At 39.2% G+C, this 25,869-nt stretch overlaps 1 protein-coding gene across 1 annotated transcript in view; it reads right to left on the bottom strand.

The window, feature by feature from the left end:
• Positions 1 to 227: 227 nt before the first annotated feature.
• REEP5 (receptor accessory protein 5) overlaps positions 228 to 25,869 on the bottom strand; it is a 35,135-nt gene continuing 9,493 nt past the window's right edge. Inside the window, exons 3-5 of the mRNA XM_033110442.1 lie at positions 16,189 to 16,327; positions 7,909 to 8,077; positions 228 to 1,931 (exon numbers count right to left, since the gene is read on the bottom strand). Of these exons, the coding sequence (XP_032966333.1) occupies positions 1,882 to 1,931; positions 7,909 to 8,077; positions 16,189 to 16,327 (358 nt within the window). The 3' untranslated portion in view covers positions 228 to 1,881. The remainder of the gene's footprint in view (positions 1,932 to 7,908; positions 8,078 to 16,188; positions 16,328 to 25,869) is intronic.

The raw sequence follows: 25,869 nt of genomic DNA on the forward strand, positions 1-25,869 counted from the left end.
AAAGTAGCTATGAGCCGTAGTAACTTTTATGCCTCCCATTTGCCTGATAATATGTTCCATATACTAACTATATATTCTGTATGCTAAAAGTTGCTAATTTTCATTTCTTTTGCCATCAAGAAAAGTATACTTTATTTATGGGGGAAAATATTTAAATACTCCTAGAAGCACATTTTTAAAAAGAAATCTAAGTCTTGATTTTCTCCCAATAATAATTGTTTGCTTTCTAAAAGTTTTTTTTTTTTTCCTTTAAGGTAAGTTTAATAAGATGCCATATGATCACCACTATTTTTCTCAGAAAAAAAAAAAAATGCCCTGATCCACATTATAATATGTGGGTGATATTGTCCGTTATTTTTGATATCTAATATTTTTTACATCATGAGACATCATTATGATTTTAATCTGTTATCGAAAGGAAAACTAATCATCTTTATTTACCTTAAAAAAAATATTTTACAGTCTGGATATTTAATCTTGGTAGTTTTGTTATACTCTTGTTTTACTCAGTTTAGTCTAATTCGAAGGATCCCAGCAGTATGGCTGGTGTAAAACTCCATTTTTCTAGTCCAGACAAGTTGTCATGGTCACTATATGTCACTTGGCTGATCAAGCTGGAGACATTGATTTTAACTTTTTGTTCTATACTTAAACTATGTAGTTATGTGCAATTTATCAAAACAAAGCCTTAAACTATGTAGTTATGTGCAATTTGTCAAAACAAAGCGTAAAGATAAAGGCATTTACATGGACTACAAATGATTCTGACATGCAAAGAGGGAGGCCTCTTGTGTTTGACCTTAAAGGCCCGAGAAAGAAGGTGAAGGTATTTTGACTTAGCCACTGCCAACTAGAGTAGAGGTTAAAGCATACTTCCTTTCCATCTCCCGCAATTGCTCTTAGAGCCTGGTGTCATCATTAGCATGTAGTTGCTAGCTAATGATATAAAGAAGAACATACATGTAATCAGAGGTGGGCAAGTCTCTGGAGGATCCTTAAATGGGTTGTAAAAAGACTGGGAAAGACACAAGACTAAACCAACATGTTAGCATTGGAGGTGAAACCGGAGGTGGTTTCCATTTTAGCATCTCAAAAACGGACAAAGCTAAAGCTTGTAAGCAGGTATTTAAAAGGCCACAAGACAGGATCACTAGTTGTGCAGGGACCTGGGAGCTGTAGATTACTGCTGTGTGTGTGTACATCTCCCCATTTATCACCAAAGTGACTTCCAGTATTCAGCTGCCATAATGTTAGAAAAACAACCAGGCCAACCTCCTCCGTGCGACCTCATTTATCACTTCACTGTTCATTTGAAATATTACTTGTATGTATGAATCTCCTGCAGTATTGTCTAGCAGATCAATGGAACAGCAGCACAATGGAACCTTCAGCGTTTGGCAAGTGCGCTCCGTGAGCACGTGATAGCAACATTCCCCTACCTACATGTATGCGCAAATACATGGAAAACACTTAATACAAAACCGTACAACACGTGAAGTAGAACCTTAAAGAGTATCCTGAATTATAAGTACAGAGCAAATGCATGCAGAGAGCGCCCACTGGAGTACAAAGCCTGTGAGATGTATACTTTAAGTTTATATTTACTTTAACGTGTCTTTTCCTACCCAGAGGCAAAATATATTTTCCAAAAATTTGGACACTGCCCATTGCATTACATTTACATTTAAATGCTCCCTATGTATATAGGCAGTACAAGTGGGCAAAAACAAAAACAAAACCTTACAACACATTCCTTTTTTTAATATATCAAAAATGTTTCCAAGGCAACAATATTAAAATGATTATACCACAGTCCCTAATACAACATCAAGCTCACTAGGAAGGTACAGAGCGGGCAAGAAGGTTTCATCCATCAGGGGTTTAGGTGCTCTTCTTTTCTTCACCCAGTAAATTCACGGCAGCTTTCTTGGCTGTTGGGAGGAAAGGAAATTATATTTCAAAACGATTCGCTATACAGGCTCTGTGCTTAATGGAGCCACCAGATAACAACTGGATGACTCATGTGCAGATGGGAACACACTGAGGTTTGTGATCAGGGCTAAAACGTTTCCAGGAAATGGACAAGAAACTACTTCAGGACACAAACTCTGAGCACTTGAGCAGAGTTCTTCAAGGTCTTGTAGCCCGTCGTCCCCTGGTGGTGACAGTGTCACCTAAGCCCTCTGTCCTTTAAGCATCATGAGCAGCAGAGTTTCTTTAGGTGTGTGGTGTCCCTCTGTGCAATCAAAAAATTCTCCTGTGTGTCTGGCTGCTCACTTGTGCAAATTCACCATGTCTCCATCTGATGACAACCAGGTCATCCTTCTATTCCCTGGTGACAGAAGTCAGAAAAAGGCCTCATTCCCTGAACCCAGAAATGATGGTATATTTATATTCTCTTATTGCGCCACCATTTCCTGCTAGGAAGGGAAGGGTGTGCTGCAAGGCTTTGAGTTGATGGGAAGACACTACATTCATCAAGGAAGTATTCTCACATCTGTGGGATGCTAAGCCTCCGCCTTCCCAATTACCAGGTGGCTTGGAAAGTGCTGTAAGAACAAGTGTGGTATGTGAGACGGAGGGCGGGAAGGGGTTTTCTGGAAGGTACCAGGGCCTCCTGTGAGATCCCACAACTGCAGCTGTTTTTGATGGAGCTTGCCTGAGTCCAGTGGTGAGAGCCATGGAGACCCGCCTTGTTCACCGGCCACCTCACAGCTGCTCTCCCTTTATTCTGTTAAAATTGCTGAACAGAGGAAAAATCGCAGCCTTTCTCTTAACTAGCCCTTTGTAAAAATTTACTTCCTGGAGAATCCAGAAGCGTTGAGAAAAGCCTAAAATGTGTCAGTATGTAAGTTCCTCCTTATTTTCATTCTCACACCCCTGTTTAGGAATGTATCACGTGGTAAAATTGAATTAAAATGGATTTTAGAGTATTAACATCTAAGAGAATCAAGAGGCTAAGAAATGTGGACGAACTAGACAGAAATGACATTAGCAGAGGTTGCTGGTTAAGCTAAGGGCAACGAAGAACAGAAAAGACAGTTCTTAAATTGTAGAAAAATATATTGAAGTAGACTGGAGCTCTCGGTACAGAAATAGGAGTTCAGAGGAGCGAGGTCTGTGAGGGAGAAATGGGCAGAACACGTCATTGCTGGGACATCTCTGCTGCTGGAGAACTGGCTTGGTGGGGATCTTCCCTCGCCAATGGTCAGGTCACCTCTTACCTCCCACTTTCTAATTACCGTGAAGCTCTAGCAACACCACCAAAATTCCCTAATTCTAGGCCCTTTGCCTACGTTTCTCCAATTTCTGAAAACCCTCTGGAACTTAAGACCCATCATGAGCAAAATCTCCTCTCTGCTAATCCATTTCTCTGGGTGTTTACCTTCATGCACCTACAGAAATATGCCTGTCTCCTGAGGACACTGCCTTCTCATGTAGTGGCGGTTGTGCCACTGGGCCTGGAGGTCTGGTAAGAATCACCTTTGTTCTTCATTGTCATGTCATCAGATGATACCTTCCACTGGCATTCCTTTTCCCAGTCATCTCTGACCCTGGGGCTCTGCTTCCTTATGTAAGATTTTAGCTCCAAAGTTAGCGTCACTCTCTAATACCACTCCTGTTTTATTTATTGGTGATTTCAACATCCACATAGATGTACATGATCCTTCCAACATCCTGACCTCTTATTTCCGCTCGTCCACTAAATAACCTTTCTATTCCATCCCTCTTACTCCCACCACAGGCGCTCACTCATGACCCTGTCGCTACCAATCACTGCCGTCCGTCTCTCATCTCAGTGTCCAGCTCCCCACCCTCCACCATCACCACCTACTTGGTAGCTTGCTCCTTCTGTCATCCCCACCACCTGGCTTGATCATCCATCGGGCTTACCACCTTTCCCACTGTTCCTCACTTTACTCCTCACCCAGCTTAGATTCCATCGTCAAACATTAACCACTCCTTAGTCCCACTCTCACTTCAGAGTTCTTACTTAACAAAATTAACCTTGATACAACTCTCCACCTGTTCTGCCCCTGCACCCATGTAGCTGAAGGCAGCTGGAGAAAAACACAAACAGATGAACCAGTTTCACTTTGAATTCATGGACACAAATCTCAAGTGAGCCTTTACGACTGCCTGGCAATCACGTGACATGGTCCCGGTCCATTCACTCGCCCACCGTCTTACAGGGGCCAGCAGATTACAGCCACACTCAGGGGTTGTCTATTCCTGCTTTTGCACGACAATGGGAGAGCCGAGGAGCTGCAACAGAAAGCTGATGGGCTGCAGAAACTAAAGTAGCTGGCCCTTGACAGGAAAAGTTTGCTGACCCCAGTCCTAGACAACTATGTGATACCTTCTCCTCTGTCACTTCCTTTCCTATCCTCTCACTTGACCTTTTCTTCCTACTTTCCTGAGAAATTTGAAGCAATCAGAAAATTACTTCTATAAGCTCCTACTGTCACGCATCCTTATCTACCAGCATCTTTACCCATAAGCCCTGACGTCCCTCCGTTATTACAAACTGTTCCTGCTCCTATGCCCAATCCCTCTATTTGTACACTACATCCTGTCTCCTCTGGTCTAGTCAAAGACAGAGCTCCAGCATTTCACCCTTTCACTTGCATCATTTTCTTGCTCTTTCCTGGATCATTCCCATTCATTTTCAAACACACTTTGTTACTCCCACCTTAAGGAAAAGAAAAAAAAAATCCTCAGGACCCTAATTCCTTCTTCCAGTTATAGCCCCATTCTTCTGCTCATTTGCAGGAAATTTCTCAAAACAGTTGTCTATATCCTCTCATGCCTCTCCTCCCATTTCTCTCAAATCTATTCCAATCAGGATTTTAGCCTCCCCACTCCACAAAATCTGTTTTGTCAAGATCACCAGTGCCTTCCTCATTGCTAAATCCAATGGTAGTTTTCAGCCTTACTTGCCTGATCTGCAGCAAGTGACACAATGGATCACTCCCTCCCTCTTGAGAACACTTTCTTCACTTGGCCCGACGATAACATAGTCTCGTGGTTTCCTTGCTACCTCAACTGGCCGCTCCTTATCAGTCTGTTTTGCTGGTTGCTTCTCATCTCCCCAATCTCTAAACATTGGGGCCCCAGGGCTCAGTCCTTGGACCTCCTCTTTTTTAATCACATCCACTCCCTTCGTGATCTCATTCAGCCTCATGCTAACTACACTGTGTATATGCTGGTGACCCCCAAATTAGCATCCCAGCCCAGACCTGTCTCCTGAACTCTTGCTATCTATATCCCTGGCTGCAGACTACTCCACATAGGTTCCTAATAGACACCTCAAAGTTATGCCCAGAACTGAATTCCTTATATTTCCCTCCTAACCTGTTATACCCAGTCTTTCCCAGTTTAATGGCAATTTTATACTTCAGTCTGTTCAGGCTAAAAAGCTTGGCCTCATCTTTGACTCCTCTCTCATACTCCAAGGATATAGGATCCATAAGCAAATCCTGTTGGTTCTACCCTCAAAATCTATCAAGAATCCAATGACTTCTTATCGCCTCTGCTGCCATTACAGACCAAGCCGCCATCATCCTCTCCCGCCAGACCATTTCAGTGACCTTTTAACTGGTCTGATACCTCCCTGTCTCCCTTCAGTCCATTCTTAATACAGTGGTCAAGTGCTCCTGTTAAAACACAGGATGGATCACGTTGCTCCTCTGCTGAGAGTCCTCCAGTAGCACCTGTGTCACACAGCACCCCAAGTCATACAGCACCTATGTCACACAGCACCCGTGTCACACAGCACCCGTGTCACACAGCACCCTGTGTCACACAGCACCTATGTCACACAGCACCCGTGTCACACAGCACCCGTGTCACACAGCACCCCATGTCACACAGCACCTATGTCACACAGCACCTATGTCACACAGCACCCGTGTCACACAGCACCCGTGTCACACAGCACCTGTGTCACACAGCACCCCATGTCACACAGCACCTGTGTCACACAGCACCCCAAGTCACACAGCACCTATGTCACACAGCACCTATGTCACACAGGACCCGTCTCACACAGCACCCCATGTCACACAGCACCTGTGTCACACAGCACCTATGTCACACAGGACCCGTGTCACACAGCACCCCGTGTCACACAGCACCTATGTCACACAGGACCCGTCTCACACAGCACCCCATGTCACACAGCACCTGTGTCACACAGCACCTATGTCACACAGCACCCCGTGTCACACAGCACCCCAAGTCACACAGCACTTGTGTCACACAGCACCCCATGTCACAGCACCTGGTGTCACACAGCACCTATGTCACACAGGACCCATGTCACACAGCACCTATGTCACACAGGACCCGTGTCACACAGCACCTGTGTCACACAGCACCCCAAGTCACACAGCACCTATGTCACACAGCACCCGTGTCACACAGCACCCCGTGTCACACAGCACCCCAAGTCACACAGCACCCATGTCACACAGCACCCCATGTCACAGCACCTGGTGTCACACAGCACCTATGTCACACAGGACCCGTGTCACACAGCACCTGTGTCACACAGCACCCCAAGTCACACAGCACTTATGTCACACAGCACCCGTGTCACACAGCACCCCGTGTCACACAGCACCCCAAGTCACACAGCACCCCAAGTCACACAGCACCCGTGTCACACAGCACCCCATGTCACACAGCACCCCGTGTCACACAGCACCTATGTCACACAGGACCCGTGTCACACAGCACCCGTCTCACACAGCACCCGTGTCACACAGCACCTATGTCACACAGGACCCATGTCACACAGCACCCGTGTCACACAGCACTTATGTCACACAGGACCCGTGTCACACAGCACCCCGTGTCACAGCACCTGGTGTCACACAACACCCCGTGTCACAGCACCTGGTGTCACACAGCACCCATGTCACACAGAACCTATGTCACACAGCACCCCGTGTCACACAGCATCGGTGTCATACAGCACCCGTGTCACACAGCACTGGTGTCACACAGCACCCCATGTCACACAGCACCTGTGTCACACAGCACCTATGTCACACAGGACCCATGTCACACAGCACCCGTCTCACACAGCACCCGTGTCACACAGCACCTATGTCACACAGGACCCATGTCACACAGCACCTATGTCACACAGGACCCGTCTCACACAGCACCCGTGTCACACCGCACCTATATCTCACAGCACCCAGTGTCACACAGCACCCGTGTCACACAGCACCCGTGTCACACAGTACCTGTGTCACACAGCACCTATGTCACACAGCACCCGTCTCACACAGCACCCCATGTCACACAGCACCTATGTCACACAGCACCCGTGTCACACAGCACCCCGTGTCATACAGCACCCGTTGTCACAGCACCCATGTCACAACACCCGGTGTCACACAGCACCCCATGTCACACAGCACCCGTGTCACACAGCATCCGTGTCACACAGAACCCTTGTCACAGCAACCCGCGTCACACAGCACCCGTGTCACACACAGGTGAGCGAAGCCTTCACAGTCCCCTATAAGGCATGACAGGACCTGTCTCCTTCCAGCTTCCACTCCCAACCTCTCTGACCTTGTCTCTTCCTCTTCTCCCTCTAGATCATTCTCTTCTAATCATACTGCTCCCACCTCCAGGCTTTTGCATGTGCTGTGCTTTCTGTCTAGAAGGAGGTCATTTTTCCTGAGATGCTGACGGAAAGGTGCATTACATGTGGCATGGAGGATGAATCTTGAGAAACGTAAAGGGCATCAAGCAAAGTCTTGGTAAAGAAATGCCCGCGTAATCAGATGTGTGAGGAAAGCTAACGGACACGAAGGCCGGGCAGCTCACTGTTTGCACCATGTATCCCATCTCCTCACACCGCTGAACCAAGCTGTCCCCGGGCCTTACCTTCTTTAGCGATGGCATCTGCAGTCTCTTTGGCTTTGTCCTTCAAGTCATTCACCACACTGTCCACCTGCGACTGGTGCTTCAGGAAGACAGGCTGGATGATGCGCCTGTAGAGCAGCTCGGCGCCGTTGGAGGGGCTGGGGGCCATGCACCACAGCAGGAAGCCACACTGCGCGGAAGGAGAGCCAGAGCGTTCACACGGGGGCAGCGACACCCACCGCTACTCGGGATGGCACTGCCCCGGCCATCTTGCCCAACAGCATTTCCAGGGTTTGCTACACGCTACAGGTGGGCTTCTCTTAGGTGGAAAAAATGTGACAAATAATGGGCTAGTAAGGAAAAGCTGAGACTGAAAAGCAAGGTAAAACACACCACGTCCAGCGCCTGAACTTCCTTTCTAACGTGGACCGCTGTTTAGTTTATAGCTGTAAGAGACTTATATTAGTTATAACTCTTAAAAATCACTTTTAAAAACACAGTACTTGTCTGCATGTTGAAAGCCCTGTATACATAAGCCTAATATCTATGAAGCTTCTTCTTAGTAGGCTTACCTAGGTAGGTTTGTCACATTTATTAATCCATTTATTATAGAAAAAATACCTCAGCCATTCTTAAAATCTTCCCAAAGAGGAATCTCGGATTTTAGTAGATCTTAGCCTTCAAGGAATTTGTACAGTCAGCAGTTCCTCTTCTGTCTCCTTGAATGTAGATATTATTTCTAACTCTTGCCTTATGGCTCTACTTTGCTATTGAGATTTTAAAAATTGACAAGAATTCTACCCTAAAAACTTAAAAAACAAGAATTGTCACATTATACTTACACCGCAAATAATTTTACTGTTTCTTCAATGATACATAACAAGTCAGCACTTTAAATTGTCAAAGCACTTTATTCTTCTATAAGATACTGAGCCAAAAACGGGAATATTCAGAGTGATAGAAAGTTTAATCACTAACATACTCGGTTCTTCTGGTTTCAGATTCTAACACCCAGCCTACGTGACCTACATAAAACAGAAGTCCTTTCTTGAGATTCCAAATCTGTATTTTTTACAACTTCTCCTTAAAGTAACAACCCCTCAACTTCTTATGCCACAAATTTAACTCTATAGCCTTAGTCCTTATTACTCCAAACCAAAGGACGTATTCAAATAACCAAGAAGCTACATCATTTTTCTAAGATAGTCCTTTGAACCAAAAATGCACATATTTGTGCCCCAAAGCCCACTCCATCAGTACCATGTTGGCGCTATAAGAAATTTGTAGTACATATTGAAGTTCTATTACACGCAAAATAAAAAATATAATGCAGGTTCTTGACAGATTACTCTCCCTAGATTATCTGAACTATAAAACTCTGGAAAAGGAACACTCATGAATTAGAATTTGTTCCAGACACAAGAGCAACGGGCAAGCTTTCAAAAAGACAGGCCATCAGGCAGGATTAAGAAAATCAAATTACAGCTATATGCTTCTTACAAGAAACACACTAAAGACAAAACCAATTAAGAACACTTAAAGGGATTTTCGTTCCCTTATTTGTATTAGACAAATACCAACTCCCCAAAAAATTCATATAGTAATATTAATAGTACATAAACATTACTTAAGGCAAAATAAGCAGAGTGATAAAGAAGGAAAACAGTTTACCAAGAAGATTCATTCACCTGAATCTACATATCTTTGAGATATATATATATATACACACACACACACACAGATATATATAGCTTTGAGATATATATATAATATACATATAATTATATACATATAATGAATATATCTCAAAGCTATATATATCTATGTATGTGTATATAATATATAATATATATATTACATATATTAGTATATAGTATATATATTATATATAATATATAGCTTTGTATATATCTATAATTATATCATTTTTATGCTCATAATTATATATATGTATATATATATATATATATAGCTTCCAAATATAGCTCTGGAATATGTAAATTAAAGTCAGAACTATATACATAAATGGACAAAAATCCACAATCGTCGACTTTAACACTTTCATCAGAAATTGATCTGTCAAACTAGAAATTAATAAGAATACAAAAAAAGAACACAAAATTTAAAATCTCGATCTCAAGATATATACAGATCTCTCTACACAACAATCAGGGATTCTAAGAGAATTATAAACTACATTATATAGCGGATAAGAGAAAGGGCTCAGATAAACTAGTTCCAGTCATGGCTCTCCACTTAGCTGAGCAAACCTTGTGCATATTACTTAATTGCTTCAGTCTGTTTTTAACTCTCTAAAATAGTTATTAATTGAAATTTTAAAAAAATTACCTCGTACAGATTTTATAAGAAAATAAGAAACGTTTAGAGCACTTGGCCTAGTAGGGGCTTTGTCTCTGTCCTAAGATAAGAATACTGTCTTCTGCCAACATTCATGAAACGGTAACAGGCTAACTTGTTAGCTGTAAGTGGGGTAAAATCAAATCCCAGAACCAACACATGCCCTTTTTAAACAATTATTTTATAATTCTCCTTTTACTACCTAAAATGAAATTCAAAGTAATGGTAAACTTACATAATTACCAAAAAAAAAATCAAGATAGTACATTAGTCCTCCCTCCGAAGGGGATACATTCCAAAACCCCAGTGGATACCTGAAACCATAGATACTGTGTTTTCCTATACATACATAAGTATGATAAAGTTTAATTTTTTAAGTTGGGTACAGTAAGAGATTCACAACAATAACTAATAATAAAATAGAACAATTACAACATACTTTAATAAGTTATGTGAATGGCTTTGGGGCCATTATTTAGTAAAATAAGGGTCAGTTGAACACAAGCACCATGATACCTTGACAGTGATAATTGAGAGACCTACTAAGTGACTGGCCAGGTGGGCAGCATGTACAGTGAGAACTGGCTGGACGAAGGGATGATTCACATCGACGGTGGGATAGAGCAGAACGGTGCGAGAGCATCACACGACTCAGAACAGCGTGCAATTTAAGAGTTATGAATTGTTTATTTCTGGGATTTTCCATTTAATATTTTTAGACCATGGTTGACTGCTGGTAACTGAAACTGTGGAAAGTGAAACCGCGGATAAGAGGGGACCACTGTACTCTAACTGCAATATAAAGGAAAAACACAATATAATAAAACAGTATGTATTTTAATATGTAAATGTTCAAGCCAAACTATACCAGAAAACACCACAAAATACTTTATGAGTAGAATCAGTGACTATAACAGTTACAAACAAAACGTCCTCCATATATTCCCCAAAGGTTGAGAATTTCTGGACTAGAGGGACTGCACAACCTGCTTTCTATGTCAGAGTACTCAATCAAAACACAATTCACTGCCATAATCTTCAAATTACGATTTTAAGCCAGCCCTCCCTTTCCCTGTCCTAACCCTGATGTGTGACAGACTCCAAAACTCATTTACTGAGCACAGCACTAGAAAAACAAAGTGCAGAGTTAGGAAAGCAAATGAGAGGAAACCATGGCACTGGGAGGGGGAAGAGCAAAGATTCAGACTAGGCCGCTCCTAATCTCACTACACATGCATATGCAAGCACCCCAAAACTCCAACGAACCTTCACAGACACACAATGGCACAGTAAGACCTTCTGTTACAGATCCACACTCAAAGCCAATTCCTTGAAATATCCCTCAGTAGGTGTGCGTAGTTCCATGTTTATGATAGTTTTCCCGGCAATTCTACTCTAGAATCTCCTGGGCTTAGCCAGCTATCTTAGTGAATTAGAAGATGTTGCCAGAGTGAACTTTGGTTTTCCGAATCACACATCTGCCTTAACCCCCAAATGGGCATTAAGTGACTACATTTTCACGGGCTTTAGCTTTCGTTTCCTCTGCTTTAAACCAGGTAAATTACAGGCAAACCCTGCAGACCATCTTTCTAGTTAACATTTCCTTGTGGAAGACCTTTCGGTTTTTAATATGCAAACATTCATACAATGTTCCCCATTGGTTGCTTATATGGATAATACATACATACCCAACACTCAATACAACAATTTAAACAAAATGTATAGGAAAAGGAAAAGTTACTTTCTCGACAAACATCAGAATCCCATGTGGACCTTGTGAAGAGTATGCAGAGTGTCCAAAGTGTATGTGTGCCACATACCACTTCCTACAGAGCAATAGTTTCTTACTAACTGTATTCACTAGATGGTCTCTGATTTGCGATGATTCAGCTTAGGATTTTTCGACTTTACGATGTTGTGAAAGCAATATCTTTCAGTAGAAACCTGAGAAGCTAAGCTATGATGTTCAGTAGGTTAGGTGTATTAAATGCATTTGTGACTTAAGGATAATTTCAAGTAGGTTTATTGGGATGTAAGCCCATCATAAGTCATGGAACATCTGTATTTGGTGAGCAGGAAGTGTTGTTTTTAGCATCTAACATCCTACTATGATATTTGTTACTTATATAGGGGCATTGTGCTGTGTTTATTTGTTTGCTTGTTTGTTTTTGTTTTGGGTGGTTGTTGTTGTTGTTTGCTGTATTTAGGTAATCAGTATGGAGTTTTAAATTGATATGTAATGCATTTGAATTTTTACCATGTAAAATTGTAGTAAATAGTCTCTTGGCTGGTATTCGTATGTAGACTATCTTATTTTCAGGAATGGATTATTGATGTAGAGACAAAAGCCCATATTACAACTATAGGCATCAAGGGGAAGTGGAAATAACTCACTGGTTTAAGAATCACAAGAGTTGGTATTTGTTTTATGACTAGGTAAATCAGCCTTTTTTAAAGTCAATTTTCTCTTCTGCAGGATTTTAGCAAAGTCACAAATTAATGTACTTGAAGAAAGTATACAAGATATTAGTAATATCACCAAGAACTACAGTTCTTACTGTGGTTGAAAATCTCTGTAATATTATCTACCTATTGTAGGTATCTCCCTTCGGCAATGCAGACAAGCTGTTCCATTCATCTTTTCTGGACAAATTAAGGCAAGACTACCCAATAGGACCAGAGCCCTGCGTCCATATTTTTGCACCTCTCCAATGTGATTACTCTGTAGGCTCTACTCCAGACTGTTAATTCAGTTCTTTCCGGTACCCTCGGGCTGTTGTCTGGAGACAGTAAAATAATTACTGCTCTCTACCTACATCTTAGCATTTTCCAGTTCTCAAATGAAATAAGTTTCTTGTATTAAAAATAAAGTTAATTACTGTTGAACTCTCAAAGTGATAGTCAGCTGCCAGCTTTTACAACTCTCTTTTTTAAAATCTCTGTAACTATTCTAGCCCAGGAATACCCTGAGCTACCCAGATCTGGCCATCCTTTTAATCAAGCTGCCCTCCAAGTGCCAGCTGACGATACTCCCAAGAGCAAACAAAAGCCCACTCTCACCTGCAGTTCAGACAAAGAGCCTGTGCTATTTTAACTGAACGCTTGGCACTACTACACTGACACACTAAGTCCTTAAATTACAAATTACAATAGAACAGATAATTCTGTCTGTGATTCTAATGCTGTCACCATTCAATTTTCCCTTAGGAGAGTTATTTCCAAAGTAGGGGTATGCTTACCATGCAGTTTGGGGCTAACTTGGTCAGAACTGAAAGTTAATGTCAGACAAAATATGTTTCAGCACTGACTTACTGCTAGGCTGCAATCACTTGATCAGAAACATAAGACTTAGGAGGCCTTTCCAATGTAGCCACAAGAATAGTCATGGGCTAAAGTTAAAACCGACTGCTCAGAATGCACAAATACAAGTTTAAAACAGAACATGTGAAAGGGGAGATTTCTCTATCTTTTATGCCTCCTACAAAGTTACGAAGAGAAATGTTGTGCTCTCTGTCAATGGGTGAAATAGTACAGGCGACAGTCTGGATCACGTCTTAAACTTGCCAGAGTTTATTCAACCTTGTTTTAAAAATAAATCTAGAAAATGATTTACGTGAGGGTAAAGATATTCATTGCAGCATTAGTTATAACATCAAAACAATCTCCTAAATGTCCATCAGTTGGGGAACGGGCAAATTATTATCTATAATAGATAGACAGCTATGTCAAAGAATAATGAATACCATGAGAAAATAGTCATAGTGTTGTGTTAAATGAAACACATGAAATACAGAATTGTATGCAGTATATAATCTCAACCATACGTATATGATTAAGACAATAATATATACCCGGTTCTGTGTGTATTTGTGTACATAGACCAATATATTTGGACATTAAAATAAATAGGAAGACCACCCTAAGGCGTTAACAGAGGTAGGATTACAAGTGTTTTTTTCTTCCTTATCTAAAACATGCCCCTCTCCCCGCACATGAATGTGAACAATATGACAGCAGGGACTTTGTTTTATTCACCAAAGTATCCCCCAGACCTAGAACAGATTCTGGCACAGAGGTTCTAAATAAATTTCTGGTGAATAAAGGAATGAGCATATGCTATTTTCATAAAATCAGAGAAAAAAGGATTAGACATTTATTTTTAAACTCTTCTGCTCAACTCATGATCCAGTGTTTCTAGCTCAGAATGTTGTGTATGATCTTCTCAGCTAACCTTTGATGCCTAACCACTAGGTCTCTTATTTATCTCCAATCTTACAGGCTGCTTTAGAAAAATGAAAAACCAAACCAAACCAAACTACCAACAATAGTAATTCTGCAAAGGATAAAATATTAAAACATGTCCTTACTTGCACGTCTTTTTATTTTTTCACCCTCCCACATAATCACTATGTGAGTGTAGCAATCGTATAGGTCCGATCTATGCTAGTCCTTACAATGGGATATTTCCCCTAAAACAACTCCTACAGATTCTGTAATTCAGAGACTTTTTCTTGGTCTGTTCACTGAAGCCACTCAGTATGCCACTAATGCAGGAAGAAACCATTTGGATTGACAGCATAATCATTTTTAACCATCTCAAGTATATCATCTATTTGGAAACATATGCAGGAAATCCACTCTCATTCTCATCCTCACCGTGATGCCAGGCAGCTAAGGACTACTAATGGATGCACATTTATTTTACTATTTGAGAAGAAAATTTGCTGCAAAGCACTTACTGTAATGTATTTCAAAACAAACTATAAATGATTTAGTGATTGTCTCTTATTCGGATGCTCTCTCTACCTCGTATGGCCTCCATTAGCAGAGGTGATCAGGAGCAGGCTGGAAGTCAGCCTTGCTCATGTTTCAGAAGTTTGAAGTCAGGTACCAGTGTGAGTGGTTCTGCTGACGGGATACTGTTCACTGCAACAAGCAGGTGGGCCCAAGGCAAAGGCCAAGTTCCGTTCCATCAGAGAGCGTACTGTGACGTCACTACCATTAGATGGATCTTATTCAGGGCTTCAAAATTATTTGGAGTTTAAAACATACAACATCCAAATTATAGATGATAAAAATATTTTTACACATGCTAAATGTCTTTAAATAACAAAAATCAAAAAAATACCCAGCAAGCTCTGAAATCTTAAATCTTCCCACAGACCAATTTTTTCCATTTGCTTCAAAAGGAAAATTCTTCAGCTGTCTTACATGGCATTCTGTGGTAACGCCATTCATAATTAAATATATATACTATAATGAGCATGTTTTCATTTAAATTTTTAAACTATTTAGCTTCTTGTTTTTATTTTTACTGCATATGGTGTCATACGGTATATAATGTTCTATAATTTTTTATAATTAGTGAATTATGCAAAAATTTCTGTGTCTGTACCTGTATAGATCCTTTCATTCCATTTAACTGTATGGATGTACTATTAATTCGTCTAACCATTTATCTATTGATGGCCACTTCAATTGTTTATAATTTTTAGTTATAACCAAACCTATACAAGAAATAGGTATTTTTTTTCTTCCAGAAATAATGATCCCAGTCACCACTGTGAATAATCGATGGCCTGCCAAAATTTGCAATGCTTCCGCATGAAATGCTGATAACACCGCATGAAGATAGGAGCTTGGCAAACAGCAATGTTTGTGCTAGGTCATAGTATTTCCATCTTTCATCATTGTCAAACACATCTTGAACACACAATTACTTTGGCTGTTTCCAAGATAGTATATAAAAAATGTCAGACATGTTGAATCCTGTCTTCCTGTGTCTATGATCTGAGGCAGAGCCATGGATGTCCAGCATTCAAGCATTTATTCCTATTCCTATTCTTTATAGGGCCTGAGATGGAGTTTATTTTAGGGGTAGTAGGGAGCAAATCAAATACATAGATGGAAGGACACAGAGCAGTTCAGGAAAAGCCAGCATACCTTCAGCATGTAGTAGAAGGGGATCCATGACAGGAAGAGGTCAGAGAAGAATTCGGCAATGCTGAACACACCATACACTACCCAGTAGGTCAGCCACTGGGTGTCATCTTCTTTGTTGGGACTTTCTATGGCTTTAATTCTGAAAGGCAATACAAAAGCAAGTATATCATATAGTAAGATGTCAATGAAATATTTTTTTTAAACATTATTCTTTCACAGCTTGGCCTCCAACATCAACTGAGAAACTCAGGCGACTGTATTCACCATTGTCACTAGACACAAGAGTACAACATAAAGACAGGAAGTATGTGGACATATCAGGACAAGCCATCATAACCACACTTGTCCCCAGTCTTCTGGTCACCAGAGAAACCAGTACCAGCTGTCCCCTGGATCTCCACCCTGCTCAGCCTCTACCCAGTCCCAGGGGACACCAATGGCTGGGAACCTGAGTAATCCCCCATCCCACGGGGTTCCTGCCACCAGGGAAATATCAAGAATTCTTTCACGGTAACTCAGTTCTTACGCACTTTTAATAACTGAGGTATTTCATGGGTGAGTAGGAATTTCCATAAAGGAACTTCTCAAACACTCGGCACTGCTCAAATCCATAACAGAGGAAAACAATTATGGTGTCCATTTGCTTCTACAATTATGCGATTCTCAGGTTGTATTTTTTCCTTGCCTCATCAGTTAATTATATGATTTTCTCAGTACCAACTGCTTAAAATTCATTCTGCAAATAGAAATAAATTTAAAATAATCTTTTTAAAAAATTTCTGGATGGCCGGTTAACTCAGTTGGTTAGAGTGTGGTGCTCTTAACAACAAAGTTGCCGGTTCGATCCCCACATGGGCCACTGTGGGCTGCGCCCTTCACAATTACATTGAAACAACTAGTTGACTTGGAGCTGATGGGTCCTAGAAAAACACACTTAGATAACTAAGAAGTTTAAAAAAAAATTGTTACTTATGTAAAGTTCATTTAAACAAAAAATTTCCATTCCCTCCCTTTTGGCTTGTTCTCTATGTCTGTGGGTTTCAGTTTTGTTTATTCATTCAGTTTTTTTAGATTCCACATATAAGTGAGATAATACAGTATTTATCTTTCTCTGTCTGACTATTGCACTTAGAATAATGCCCTCTAGGTCTATCCATATTGTCACAAATGGCAAGATTTCATTCTTTTTTATTGCTGAATAATATTCCTCTGTGTGTGTGTGTGTGTGTGTGTGTGTGTGTGTGTGTGCCAAAAAAATGTATACAAGTGGACACTTTGGTCGTTACTCAAGCAGTAGTTCACTGTAATCAGAAGTGTCTGGACACTGATGGTAACCACTTTGAGCAACTCTTGTAATTGCAGAATTCAAACGTGACTTGTATTCATCTTTTGCTATCAGTATATATTGAGTATTACAGTTTTAACGGTTTTCCTTTTATTGGCACCCTCGGTATATATCACAGCTTCTTTATCCATTCATCTACTGCTTCCATACCTTGGCTATTACTAGTAGTAATGCTGCTACGAACACAGGGGTACGTATACCATTTTTCCCAAAAAATAAGACCTAGCCAGATAATCAGCTCTAATGCATCTTTTGAAGCAAAAATTAATATAAGACCCGGTCATATAGTAAAATAAGGTCTTATAGTAAAATAAGGCCGGGTCTTATATAATATAATGTAATATAAGACCCGGTCTTATTTTACTTATTTTACTATAAGACCGGGTCTTATATTAATTTTTGCTCCAAAAGACACAGTAGACCTGATTGTCCGGCTAGGTCTTATTTTCGGGGAAACACAATTTCTTTTTGAATTAGTATTTTTGTTTTCTTTGGATAAATACCCAGAAGAGGAATTGCTGGATTGTATGGCAGCTCTATTTTTAATATTTTGAGGAACCTCCATACTGTTTTGCATAGTGGCTGCACTAATCCCACAACAGTGCACAAGGGTTCCCTTTTCTCCACATCCTTGTCAAGACTTGTTGTTTGTTGATTTATTGATGCTAGCCATTCTAACTGGGGTGAGGTGATATCTCGTTGTGGTTTTCATTTGCATTTCCCTGATGATTAGTGATGTTGAGCAACTTTTCATATGTCTATTGGCCATCTGTATGTCCTCTTTGGAGAAATGTCTGTTCAGGTCCTCTGTCCATTTTTTACTTGGATAGTCTTTTTGGTGTGAAGTTATAGGAGTTTCTTATATGTTTTGGATATTAACCTTTTATCAGATGTATCATTTACGAATATCTACTCTCATTCAGAAGGTTGTCTTTTCATTTTGTTGATGGTTTCCTTTGTTTTGCAAACAAACTTTTTACTTTGATGTAGTCCCATTTGTTTATTTTTTATTTTGTTTCCCTTGCTCGGGGAGATATATCCAAAACAATACTGATGAGAGCAATGTCAAAGAGTTTACTGCCTATGTTTTCTTCTAGGAGTTTTATGGTTTCAGGTCTTATATTTAAGTCTTTAATCTATTTTGAGTTTATTCTTATATGTGGTCTAGTTTAATTGTTTTGCATGTATCGTCCGGGTTTGCCAAAATCACTTATTGAAGAGACTGTCTACCCCATTGTATATCCTGCCTCCTTTGTCATAGATTAATTGACCATATAAACAAGGATTTATTTCTGGGTTCTCTTCTCTTCCATTGATCTGTGTATCTGCTTTTATGCCGGTATAATATTGTTTTGATTACTGTAGCTTTGTGGTACAGTCTAATATCAGGGAATGTAATACCTCCCACTTTGCTCTTTCTCAAGTTTCCTTTGGCTATTCAGGGTCTTCTGTGGTTCTATATAAATTTTAAAATCAGTTGTTCTAATTAAAAATAATCTCTTTTACTTCTGAATCACAGAAATTTCTTCCAGTCCTGGGAATCTCTCCATTCTAAACCTGAATTCTATAATGTTTTAATCCTATCCTAACATATGTCTGGATACTTATAACTGAGCTGGACTAAAAGAGTAAACTAGAAGAAATCTGAATCTTGTTTAGCCCATGATGTGGGTTAAGTATTGAAAATACACTGGCTACTTGGTAAAACGGGTTCCCCAAAGAGACAGGCTGCTGAGTCACGCTGAGTTATTCACAAGAAAGCCTCTGAATTAATTAGAAGCAGCTATGGGTGTATATGTGTGTGTGCAAGAGTGTTTTAAGAAAACAACCAAGGGGAGAAAAGCTAAACGAGATGACTGTTATTGACGTAAGGAAGAGAAGGAAAGAAAAGTGATGAAGTCAGTGCTGTTTTGACTAACAAGACAAGGCAAAAGTTTTTCACTTTAAACACAAGAAGAACATAAAATGAATTTAGGAGAGCTGATTATAAAATAATGGCTTGTAACATGCAGACAATGTCTGTGTTTTAGCTTTCCTCAACTAGAAGCTAGCTAATATAATAGAAGAAAAAACTGTAGGCAAGCATGTTAAACAAAGAACTAACAACAGTACACCCTTTATATGTGCAGGTTTTTCCTCTGTGCTCTATTTGTTGTAGAATGTGGTTTATTTATATTCAAGTGGATTTTTAAAGTTATTATTAGTATGATAAAATTTAATTTCTTATTCATCCCGGGCAGAGGGGATACAGTTGTGTCACGTAAGGTCTTAATTTTGGTAGTTCCCTAAGCAGTCCATGAGTAAGTAAACACACACGATCCAGTAAACACACATGTCCACACATAAATATAAACAGCTAAACATTTCATGAAACCGTTCTGATATTTTCAATTCCATTCTCGCATTATTTTTAAGATGTTAGTCAAGATCCACAAATTCAAAGACAGAAAAACTACCCTAACAGTTCAAGTTCAGTGCTTCAAGCAATAAAAAACAAAATTGTTAGTTCCTTAGCTTATCAACAGGATGAATTCAAAAGTTTCCATGTGAATACACTTGGAACACTACATAGTAACACTGAAAAGTAGAAAGAAAAGAACTCAAAATTGAACACACACATTGATCACAATTTTGTAGAAAACCAAAGCAATGAAAGAAGACAGGCAAAGACCAGAGTCATAAGGTGAAGAGACTTTTTATAGAACTTCTCATATTATTGTAGCATTAATTATTGTTTTAATTTAAAATAGCACAATGTTCATTTTAAAAATATGTATATATGTCATTACATCATAAGCTAGTCAGAACAAGAAAGAACATTAAAGACATTCTCACCCACTCCATTCACAGTTGAGGAACTGGAGACTCGAAAAGTTAGAGGAGAAAAGAAGTTAAAATCGGCAGTTTCTGAATGCTGTTTATTTATATACTTTCTTGTCCAGGTGAGCAGACACAGGTAACTCTCCAACAATATACTCTACTGCATTGTACATATATTGCATCATATTTCAACTCGTGTATCAGCGGGAGGATGGATCAACTTATCAGGCAACATAGGGGATTCAAGAAATCCTAAGAAGAGCTCTACGTCCTTGTGTCATTTACAGTCCAGCCAAACTGGCAAAGCTGAAGAATAAGAGAGGTAGGAGCCTTACAATTACTTAATTTAACCTTCATAACAGCCCTACTAGGTGTGATTCTCATTCTGGAGAGGAAGAAACACAGACATTGCCAGCGTGCAGAATATGGCTGACAACACTCCGGGAGCAGCTGGCAGTTGTAAAACTTCACTGAGCAGAATTAGAAATCATACAATATGGAGTTGGAAGATACCTTAGAGATAAACTATTTCAAATTCTACATTTTATAGACAAAAAAATAAAACGATGTTAAAAAAAATACTAAAATGAATTTCAACTCTATAAGATTATAAAAGCATGTGTTCACACGTTTTTTTCAAGAGCAGCAATGGACTATTTAAATACATTTTGTTGTATCCATACACTGACATATTCTGAAGCCTTTAAAGAGGATACTGACAGAGAAAGACGTTCAAGATACAGTGTTGAGTGTAAAAAGGAGATTAAAAATGTTATGTTGGGGAATCAAATATATGGTGATGGAAGGAGAACTGATTCTGGGTGGTGAACACACAATGTAATTTATAGATGATGTGATACAGAATTGCACACCTGAAATCTATGTAATTTTACTAACAATTGTCACCCCAATAAATTTAAAAAAATAAAAATAAAAAAAATTTTTAAAATGTTATGTAAAAAAATCAAAACAAAACATACTTGCATGTGTTTATAATTGAAGAATGGTGTCCAGAAATATATATTTCAAATTGTGTAAAGTTAATCCTGGGTATTGGAATTGCAGAATTTTACTTTTTAAAGGTCTTTACAGTGAGCACGTGCTATTTTTTATAACAAAAAGGACGAAAAAGATTTCTATTTGGCCCTTTTCTTCCCTGACTGCTTGAGGGTCAGCTGCCATCATGAATGACAAGGTAATTATCCAAACCATGGAATTCATGACCAGTAGACAACTTTAATGGAAACAGATGGTCATCCATGTCCTTCACTCTGGGAAGGCAATAGTACCTAAGACAGAAATTCGGGGAAAATTAGCCAAAATGTACAAGCCCACAGCAGACATCATCTTTGTATTTGGATTCAGAACCCATGTTGGTGGTGGCAAGACAACTGGCTTTGGCAAGATTTATGATTCCTTGGGTTATGCAAAGAAAAATGAACTCAAACACAGACTTGCAAGACATCGCCTGTATGAAAAGAAAAAGACCTCAAGAAAACAGAGAAAGGAACGTAAGAACAGAATGAAGAAAGTTAAGGAGATTGCAAAGCCAATGTGGTCCTGGCAAAAGGAGTAAAGATTTGTCAGTGACTTTATCTGTGGTGTTTGAGCAAATTTTTCATGAGAGGCTTAATAAACTAAGAAGCTTTATGTGTCTGGTTGTTTGGAAAAAAAATTTTTTTCTATTTGGGAAAAAAAAAAACACCCGACACGAGACCTTCTATAACTACTTCCTCCTATGAGACTAGTTCTCTCTTTAGGGCTTTGTTAAAAACAAACACTAAAGTGAACATCAGACACATTCACTTAATTTCTCTCTTGAGGAACCAGCTCATGATTTTCTTACAAACAAACTTCTCTACAATGGTCAGACACAGCCTGTAGTGTTTTATAGCACTAAAAGGGCTTCAGTACACACAGAAAGATACAGAGAGAGAAAAGAGGCATACAGCCCGTCACATGAAACTGACTCATCCTAATTTTCTATTTAAACAAAGCAAACTATCAAAAAATATTAATTACACTGAACTATGGAATAGCCAGGCTTTTTCCTTCATTCCTTCCCAGCGTTCATCTGGGTTTACATTATTTCAGCATTCTTAGCTTGCAGTTTTCTTGTTTGTTCGTTTGTTTCTTTAACTTTTATTTATTCTAAGTGTGTTTTTCCAGGACCCATCAGCTCCAAGTCAAGTAGTTGTTTCAGTCTAGTTGTGGAGGACGCAGCTTACAGTGGCCCATGTGGGGATTGAACTGGCCACCTTGTTAAGAGCACTGCGCTCTAACCAACTGAGCTAACCGGCCGCCCCCTTAGCTTGCAGTTTTATATCCTGGTTCTACCACTTACTAGGTATATGATCTTAGGCAAGTTATTCTGTGCCTCAGTTTTCCTCATTTGTCAACTAGGGGTGATAAACCTCATTGTGTTGCTGTAAAGGTTAAATTAGTTAATTAGAAACAATTACTGGAATAGAGTGAGCATCACTAAATATTACCTTAATAGGTAATAATTACAATATGGTAATAATTTATTATTATCATTAGAAGGCAGAGATTAAAAAAAAGTGATAAGAACACTTGAGTCATAAGAACACTCTGGCTAAGCAGAGCTGGTAAAGGATTAATAGCATTGTTAATAGGCTAAAAAGAGATTAGAGAAGTACCCACGGATTTTAATTATACCTCACTCTCCAAATCCCAAATGCTACAAAGAATAAAGAGTTAGCTGAAATTCCAAAAATCCTATTCATAGGTCAGTGGAAACAAATTCGACACTGCTGAAAACATTTTTCAGGCATACGCTGCAAAGGCGGCTGGCCCAAATTCTTTGCATTGGTATTGAATTGGTACTGATTTGTCCACAACTTACTGGCCAGCCCTCAACCAGACCACCGGGCCCCGGTGACTGGTACAGGCTGCCTCCACCCTTGTTGGCTCATCTATTGTTTACATCTTTGCTGCTGTTTTCTAAAACCAAAGGCGGAAACCAAGCATGGCCAAAGGATAGTGTTGAACACAAAATCCATGTTTATTATGTATTACATGTCATAGCTTTCAGAAGCTTAAGCAATTGATAAATACCAAAAATAATATGTCAAATAATATCCTACCCAACCTTTACCTAATATTTGGATTGTAAGTATTCTATTGTTCTATCATTAAGACATTAAAAGTAGCAAACAGGAAAAGCAGAATATGAGGGGGAAAGCCATATTTTGTTCTTGAGATATTCCTGTCATAGTTTCAATTATTGAGATTTTTCTTCTTTCATCAATGACAACAGTGATGTATCATTGAGATGGATGGTACATTCTCTCACTTCGATGTAGTTATGATTTAAGCATTTTTGACACTGTATTAATTCTTTCAGATTCAAAGCTTATTCCTGGTTAGTGGGCATTTCAATATCTTCGTTCATGTCATTAAATTGAAAAATGTCAATGTCCTAAAATGGAGTATATACTGCATATATATTACATTTATGTATTATACACACATACATATACAATGAAAGGTAGGCATAAGACAGATGACAAATCCAAAAAGCTCACTGAGAATATTTGTAAGTATTCATTCCTCCGTCCTATATTTCAAATGATATAAAGGTAACTTCTAACAGGAAATAGGACTATCTGGCTTAATCTTCTTTACTTCATTATAATTTTTCTTAAGATAAAAAGGAAATGAAAGAAATAAGTACTATTATTTACTATCAGTACAAACCAAAAACCTGACTGGCTTTACTTTCCTCCACTAAATTCCTAGTAGTGGGGAACAAAGTGAACTGGCCAGAGGAGACCTGTATAAGTCACCCACCATACAACACCAGTGACAGGTTTCTTCAGATGCAAGTCTATACCGAGCACCGACAACGCATGTGACATGGTACTTAAGCTCTGAGGCCAAAACAGTGATTCTCAAGGACTTAAAGTCAACACTCAAAAAATAGTTCCACTCCTAATGAAGCAGCACATGTGTGCTGGGGGAGGGGTCCTATGAAGGAGGCTTAGAGAGGAGGAGTTACAGAAAACCGGAAATCTCAATGAAACACAACGAAGTAAACGATGGATTTAATATTTTTTAAATGTTAGTTAAAATTATACGCCAAGCTTAGGAACATGTGTACCAAAACAGAAGAAAACCACTCGCCACATGACATATTTACAACTGGGAAGAACAAAATTTTATTCATGAGCAATGATATCTTAAGCTGCTGATGTAAGTAAGGAAAAACTAAGACAAGGAACAAAGAAGCGTGAGTGGAAACAATAAATGAAAGAAAATATTACTTGGGAGGGTTTTCCTTAATCATTTGAAAGCTCAATAACATAGAGGTAGAGAACCATGACTTTGATCAAGTCAACTTTCCTCTTTGTATGTTAAAAGTAACCATGCTTGATTAAGCCCTTACTGAATGCTTGATTCTGTGCTGTTTGACATACATTACCCCCATCCTTTTACATATGAGAAAACTAAGTTTTATAAAAGCTAAGCTACTTGCCCAAGGGTTAACGTAGCTAGTGATTATTATTATACACATGCTTCTGATCACTCACACCAAAGAAACTGAGGTATATACTACCTGTACTATACATGATTTATATGTAATTTAGTCACTACAGTTCAAACTAGCAAATGACATAAAATTAAGTAGTGTTATGTGTCTTCAAAGCATTAGCTTTACTACTAAGATCAGTTGTACCCATCAACAGTATTTTAATTTTAACGAGTCGATTTATATTACCAAACTGGCAGTGCATCAAAAAAAGCAGCTAAGAAAAAAACCCTATACCAATAAAAAGCTTTGAGATATGCTATTTGTAAAGAATAGAGAGGAAACTGCTGTGGTTCATTTCCTTTGTATTATTTCTAATATTGTAAGTTATGTTTAAAACAAATAGTCGAGTTCAAAGTAGATTTTTGGAGTTTGAATATGAAGAATATGAACCATAATGTCTGCGAACCTTTTTGATACAACAGACACATAATGTGACCACCCACAGTGCCCACTATGTGTGGGACCGCTTTTGGCTGTACATGTATTTATCACAGAATGTGAAGTAGGAATTCCTGATAGCTCAAAATGGTTTTCCTACTTCCTATTACCTCTGTTTAGGAGTCTGCCATTGCAAATCTTATCTGAGGTATACAGGGCATCCAACTAGAAGGGAAAAAAAGACATATTTTAAGACATAAACACTACTTTGTTTCTATGTCAATAAGGAAAAGATTTTTCTTCATGGAAAAAAAGAAACTATGGGTGCTCAGAAAGTCACACTTATTTTTCACTCTCGAATAAGTGTGTTTCAAAGCAAGAGAGAGGACCAACAAAGCAAGAGAGACTAGTGAAAGAAAACAGAACATAACAGTAAAACCACTTTGCTCCTTCCCGACCCTAAAACAGATACGAGATAACTAATGGCAAATATGCTTCTTAAATATATAAACTATCTTCTAAGATGACTATACAAGAGAAATAAAAAATATACCATGCTCCTTTACTCTTTAATATAGTGTTC

The sequence above is a fragment of the Rhinolophus ferrumequinum genome, chromosome 7, assembly GCF_004115265.2.
Source record: "Rhinolophus ferrumequinum isolate MPI-CBG mRhiFer1 chromosome 7, mRhiFer1_v1.p, whole genome shotgun sequence".
Classification (NCBI taxonomy): domain Eukaryota; kingdom Metazoa; phylum Chordata; class Mammalia; order Chiroptera; family Rhinolophidae; genus Rhinolophus; species Rhinolophus ferrumequinum.